The sequence below is a fragment of the Octodon degus genome, unplaced genomic scaffold, assembly GCF_000260255.1.
Source record: "Octodon degus isolate 3935 unplaced genomic scaffold, OctDeg1.0 scaffold00169, whole genome shotgun sequence".
NCBI lineage: Eukaryota > Metazoa > Chordata > Mammalia > Rodentia > Octodontidae > Octodon > Octodon degus.
The window spans coordinates 311,784-318,487 of record NW_004524745.1 but is presented as its reverse complement, the minus strand read 5'-3'; the positions used below and the strand labels follow the sequence as shown (position 1 = coordinate 318,487).

The following is a 6,704-nucleotide window of genomic DNA, read 5'->3' as shown; positions in this document are numbered from 1 at the left end:
TAAAAACAAGCAATAACAATACCCCCTGCCCCAGTACTGGTTGAACATTTATAGTGTAATAGGCACAGTGCTTTCTTGAAAAATGGGAAATGTGAAGTGAGTAAGGTACTGTAAGAACCCACCGAGAAACTTGGTATGGTGGTAGGCACCTGTAATCCCAGCACTTGGGAGCTGAAGCAGGAGGATCACAGCAAGTTCAAGGCCAACCTGCGCTACATATCAAGACCCTGTCTCTAAATAAATAAATAGCGCAAGTGATTCAGTTTCTCAGATCTATGTGAGAACCCAAACTCTTATCCAGTAGGTTTCTGTCCAGTGGAGCAAGCTGTGAGTGGGCCCCCATCCCTAGGGTCCAAGACTAAGTTCCATGCTGAGACTAAGTATGATTATCATAGCCTAGAAAAGCTTTGAGGCAAAACCCCTTTCATCTCTCTCATTAGAGATTTAGAAAAATCTATATGCTATACTGTGCTAAGGCCCAGGAAGAAGTGGGGGTAGAGAATTTTGAAAAATATTATGAAATGAAGCCCTTACCAATAGCACACACACAGGAACAAAAACTAAGTAACAAAAAAAACCCAAAATGGCGCTGCATGCCAAGACAACAAAGCACTCAAGGAGGGTGTGGAGAATATCAGGCAGGAGTCACTGGCAGGGCGACAAGAGACAAGAGGGTAGAGGAGGGAAAGGTCATGCAGGCTGGGTGAGAGTGGTGGAGTAGAAAAAGCCAGATGGACTGGATCAGCCACTTATGAATTGGGTGACTCTCATAAACCCTATGCCAAGCACCATTCCAAGCACTGGGAATACAGTGATGATCAAAAGAGGTCATGTCTCTGTCCTTGCAGTTTGGTGAGAGGAGACAGATTTTTTTGTGTGTGTGGAATCGGGGATTGAACTCAGGCTCTTGCGCTTGCCAGGGAAGCGCTTATTCCACTGAGCCATCTCCCCGGCCCCTTAAATGGCAGAAGGATTTTTTTTTTTTTTTGGCTCCGAATGCCTTCAGGGCAGGTTTGGCTGGCTTGAGTTGTGGGGATCGAACCACAGCAACCTGAGCCTGACTGCTTTGTTGAAGCAGCCACTTAAAGAACTGAGCTAAGGGGAGGGCCCCAGAGGAGACAGATTTTATAAAATTAAAATAGCATCACTTCAGGTAGTGATAACTTCTTTGAAAATAAAAAGAGGATTTAGATGAGGAAAAGGACAAAAGAGGGAGGGAAGAAAGGAAAGTGAGATAACTATGTATGTATACAAGATGCCTTGGATAAATGTACTGTAGATTTTTGCTGGTCTATGGAAAGGAGCAGTTAATGCTTAACTTTTGTTTTCTTTCTCTATTCTTAATTTCTTATAACATTTTCCCCAACTTTGAATGCTTATGTCATGTAATCTAAACAACTAAGTTGAAGATAACACTATGCAATACAAAATATAGTGTTGATTTTGTATTATTTTGTTTGGTGAAATTCTGTATCATTTCTAATTTTTATGCCATTATTTTGTATTCTCTTTAAAAGATACAACAATGAGTTATCAACATTGTCAAAAAAAAAAAATAGAAAAAGAAAAAGAGGGTAAGGTGATTGAGCATACCACAGGCGATTTCAGCTTGGTCAGTCAAGGGCTTTCTAGGGTATCATGTGCAAAGGCACAAAGTCTGGTGGAAGGAACATTTTAGTGGAAGGAACAGTTAAGCAAAAGACTGAAAGGTGTTAGGCACAGTGGTGCAAGCCTACAATCCCAGAACTGAGGGAGGAGGCTGAGGCAGTAGGGTTTTGAGTTTGAGTCAACTTGTTAAGGCAACTTAGCAAGATCTTGTCTCAAAAAATAAAAAGGTTAGGCATGGTGGCACACACATGTAAGCCTAGCACTTGGGAGGCTGAGGCAGGAGAATCACTGCATGTTTCAGGCTAGCATGGGCCACGTAGTGGTTTAAGCAGCTTGGATTGCATAGTGAGCCCCCGTCTCACACTACCCCCCCCAAATAAAAATAGGGACCAGAGAGATAGCTCAGAGGCATAAGCACCTACCTGGCAAGCACAAGGACCTGAGTTCAATACCCAGCCCCACATGCTGTGCAGTCTGAGACCTGGGCACGCCATCTAGGCCCGGATGCGGATGCCTACCATGTGACCCCAGAACAGGGTGTGTTGGTACAAGCTGGTAATACAAGCAATTGAGAGGTTGAGCCAGGAGGATTTCTTTTTCTTTTTTTTTTTTTGCTCCGGATGCCTTCAGGGCAGGTTTGGCTGGCTTGAGTTGTGGGGATTGAACCACAGCAACCTGAGCCTGACTGCTTTGTTGAAGCAGCCACTTAAAGAACTGAGCTAAGGGGAGGGCCCCCAAAGCCAGGGGGATTTCTGTGAGTTTGAGACCAGCCTGGGGGCTACAAAAAGTGAGCACAAGGCCAGCCCAAACTGCATAGTGAGACCCTGTCTAAAAATAAATAAATAAATATATTTTTTTTAAAAAAAAGGAATAGGGGATATATCTCACCTTTGGGTTGGATCCTCAGTACTGGAAAAAAGTCCCCATCTAATTGATGTTAAGAATCAATAAGATTAGGCATACAAAATGTGAAGGGAAAGGAAAGCCCTGAGCTGGCCCAGATCCTGGAGGCTGGGGCTGGAGATGAAGTGGGGCATTTGGGTGGCTGGAAGAGGTAACCCTCCTTTGCTGGCTCCCTGCTTCCTCCTACCAGTTCATCCCAATGCCTGTGCTATATGGAATCTTTCTGTACATGGGGGTTGCAGCACTTAGCAGCATCCAGGTGAGCCCATTAAGATCACCTAACTACCCTGCTTCTGCCTACACTTGCCAATCCTCCTATTGCATCTTCCTGCCTCTCCTGGGCTCAGAGACAGCTGCTGTGCTCTGGCCCTTCTGCTCTGGGGGCTGGGAGAGCTGACAGTGACACCTTCCAGGCCCTGCTTTCCTTTTCCTCTCATTTCCCCAGTTTGTGAAGAGAGTGCAGCTACTGTTGATGCCAGCAAAACACCAGCCAGACCTGATGCTCTTGCGGCATGTGCCTCTGAACAGAGTACACCTCTTCACTGCCATCCAGCTTGTCTGCCTAGGTCTGCTTTGGATAATAAAGTCTACGCCTGCAGCCATCATCTTCCCCCTTATGGTGACTTGGGGCAGTGATGGGCAGTACAAGGGGTTTCTGGGAGACTCTGAGCTTGGGAGGGTGGCTGAGACCTCCAGGAGAGGATGACTCTCCTGTCTTGGTTTCCCTGGCTTTTCTTGATTGGAAATATTAAGTCCTCCCTCCCAAAAAAAGATGGGGGATACCTTTTTGCAGATGGACTAGTCCTGGCAGACCTGTTTAATTTCTTTTCCAACTTTTTTGGGCCAATGTATGAACCCAGAAGAAAACTAGGAGATCCTGGGAAAGGGAATTTTTGTTTCTCAGTGAAGGGTAACATAGGGGATGCACTGCAGTTGAGCAACCTCTAGGCCATTACTAATCTCTTAGGGCCTCAATTTCTTTGCCTGTATAATGGAAATATTTATTGTATCTACCTTACAGGGATGTTAGCCTTCTCTGAAATGATACTCAATGCTTAACCCATAGGAAGTGCTCAATAAAGATTAGAATTGTTAATGTTTCTACTGTTGTTGCTGAAAATCTTGGGTTTATTTCTATTCCTGCAGTTGCTGGGCTTGGTGGGTGTCCGAAAGGCACTAGAGTGGTTCTTCTCGCCACAGGAACTCCTCTGGCTGGATGAGCTCATGCCAGAGGAGGAAAGGAGTATTTCTGAGAAGGGACTAGAGCCAGAGCAATCATTTGGTGGAGATGAAAGCCAAGATGTGAGTATAGGCTTGATCCTCCCAGGGTACAGTTAGGGGTTGGGAGTGTGCTCTTGACCACAAGTTGTCTTTAAGAAAATTTAATACTTCTACTAAGCCTGAAAATCTGATCAACACAATCATTCCTCTAACCTGACTAGAATAGACAGAATGAAGGGGTAAGAGAAATTGTTCTTCATAGGGCCAGCACTCTAGTTTATAATCCTGTGGGGGTGGACAGTACTGGGCTGTAGGCTCTCTCAACCCTGATCTTTGTTTTGTCTTGTGGTGGATTTCTATCCTGTCTTTGATTGCCATCCTTATCCCCTTGTCTGTTTCTGTCTCTGTCTTTCTCTATACCCTACCTATTTTGAGTTCTCTCTTTCATAGTCAGAGCTGATGTATCAACCAAAAGTTCCAGAAATCAACATCTCTGTGAATTAGTTGGAGCAAGAGTCTGGGAGTGGAGACCTTACAAAACAGACCATGAGGTGAGAGTATAAGGCAAGTTAGTACTTCTGGTATTGAGAATGCAGAGGTGTGGACTCAGACCTTGGAAAACGCCTGCATACTGACCAGCTGTTTCCTCTTCATACTCCAGTTCCTTCTGAACCCTAGAGCTGGGGAGGAAATAGAAAGGTCTACTCAGAAGGAAGAATGAAATAGGCAGGGTACCTAGGCTTGACTCCCTGCCATTCTGAGATCACCAGTAGAGGGAGCGCCCGCTCACACCAAACAGGATGGTGAGATGAGGGCAGAGAAGAGGATGGCAGGGAAGAGCAATGACAAAGAAATGCACAGGAAAGAAGGGAGGGCATAAATCTCTGCTCTTTTCCCTTACCCAGGAGGTTCCTTTTAGGCTGCTGTGAACCACAATGTAGACAAGTGGAGGGATTCTTTATCCCTTGCCCTCTCTACCTTTCATTTTATGTAGCATTTTTCTGAGGTATATTAGATATACCTATTATAGAGTTTTTAGGCACTATAGATGCAGTAGTGAGTAGAAAAACCATAGCCTCTGACCTTGGGAAGCTTAAATCCCTTGGGAGAGTGAGACAGACAAATAGGCAAATCTTGGTGGGATAGTGCCAGATAAGGGAAGCATGGGGGAGCAGAGAAACCTCTAACCCCTTTTCAGAGAATAGTAAAGGTGGGATGCTTGAGGCAAAGGAAAGTGTCTAACAGGCAGTGGCCCATAATCTGAACAATGAATAACAGCTAGTGAATACAAGGTGGAGGGAAATATGTTCTATGCAGAAGTTGTAGCATGTACCATTATGTGGAATTGTTTGCTTTTGATAAGCTTAACCCTTTGTTTGGGCCCCAAAACACTCTCCTCTCCATGCCTATACAAGTTCAAGAATGCAAGAGTCCCTACTACCTGCAATGGAAAGTTGGCACTAGAGAGAGAAAAAGTAATTCGATGGTTGGCCTGGAGCAAGATTCTCTAGGCTTTCCTTAGCACCTAGTACTCCTTTGCTCTGTTCTTTGCTTTATTTTGTCCCTGAGCACTTGCTCTGGCCTCATGGTGTCTTCTCTCAGTTTGCAGGTGTTTACTCAGAAAGTTAGGACATAGTTCGCCTTTGACTTAGTTGCTAGATGCTCTTGGCTGAGGACCTGAAACAATTGCATAGAACTGAAGGACAGCTGGCAAAGACCCCAGTTACCTCCTGAGCTGGGAGTGGTGGGAGTGGCCAGGAGCAAGTAGGAAAGACTGGTGAGCCAGAGGGACTGACCAGTCCTTCTTCACTCACTCTCTGCCCATTAAAGGGACTGTTATAGCTTATGTTTATGTGTCCTCTCCAAAACCTCATGCCGTCCTAGGTGGTGGGTTTTAGAGGTAGCTTCATCTAGAGTGTGTGACTGATTCATGGTGCAGTTCTGGAACTGAGGGTGGGTGATTACTAAATCAGTCTACTGATTGGTTTGGTACCGCTCTAGTAGCAGTAGCCTCGATAGAGTATAACCAAAGGGGCATAAAAGAGCTGCTAAAATCTCTTGCTTGCTTTGCTACCTTCTGCCCACCATGAACTGTTTCTCCTCCATGATGCCGCTCTGCTGTGCACCATCCTGCCCTGGAACCAGCTGATTATGGACTGAAACCTCTACAAACTGAGTCAAATAAACTTTTCCTCCTTAACTTGGAGTGTCGGGTATTTTGTCTCAGCAATGAGAACAGTAACTAAGGCAGGGACTTGAGCCCAGAAGCCTTTGCATTTTGAACTTTCTTTCCCCAGATTCCATTTTATAAGATTTTGGGGTGGGTCATCTTTTCTATTTGCAAAAGGAAGAAAAAGACCCTCTTTCCAAAATAAGTACTCTTCTATTTGGAACAGATTTTTACACATATGAAAGTAGGTTTTAAAAATTTGTTTTGTTGGTGAGAAAGGTAAATGAGGTTACTGGAAAATATTGAAACATTACAGAAACATGCCTATGTACTTTTTGTGGTACTGGGAACTGAACAAAGGGTGCTCTGTGACTGAGCATTTTTGCTTTATTTTTGCAATACCAAAGGCCTAAACTCAGGGCTTTGATGCTGAGTTATATCCCTAGCCCATTTATTATTTTTTATTTTGAGGCAGGGTCTGTCTGACTTGTCCAAGTTGGGCTCAAACTTGCAATCCATCTGCCTAAGTGTCTCGAATAGCTGGGATCTCAGGAATGTACCATCATGCCTGGCTCAGAAATGTATAATTTTGAAATGGAAATCATCCTATAAATAAGCATGGTCTGCATTTTAGTGTGTCTTATTCAGATTTCTTTCAATGGTTATAATATTTTTACTAAAATAGCATTGCAGAGTTCTACAATATGTTTTTCACTTAGTATGCATTGAATATTTTCTTCATGTCAGCACATATGTACCTATCTCATTGATAAGTTCAAAAAGATATAATATCTATGAAAGA

At 44.0% G+C, this 6,704-nt stretch overlaps 1 protein-coding gene across 12 annotated transcripts in view; it reads left to right on the top strand.

The window, feature by feature from the left end:
* Slc4a9 (solute carrier family 4 member 9) overlaps positions 1 to 6,108 on the top strand; it is a 17,101-nt gene extending 10,993 nt beyond the window's left edge. For 8 of the 12 annotated variants that reach the window (XM_023703351.1, XM_023703344.1, XM_023703342.1 and 5 more), the window contains 5 exons: positions 2,702 to 2,770; positions 2,957 to 3,130; positions 3,658 to 3,813; positions 4,183 to 4,283; positions 5,878 to 6,108. In XM_023703351.1, coding sequence (XP_023559119.1) covers positions 2,702 to 2,770; positions 2,957 to 3,130; positions 3,658 to 3,813; positions 4,183 to 4,236 — 453 coding nt within the window. In that variant the 3' untranslated portion in view covers positions 4,237 to 4,283; positions 5,878 to 6,108. Of the gene's footprint in view, positions 1 to 2,701; positions 2,771 to 2,956; positions 3,131 to 3,657; positions 3,814 to 4,182; positions 5,561 to 5,877 lie in introns of those variants that run through there. The other 4 variants (XM_023703343.1, XM_004643231.2, XM_023703347.1 and 1 more) reach the window with 4 other exon arrangements.
* Positions 6,109 to 6,704: the final 596 nt, after the last annotated feature.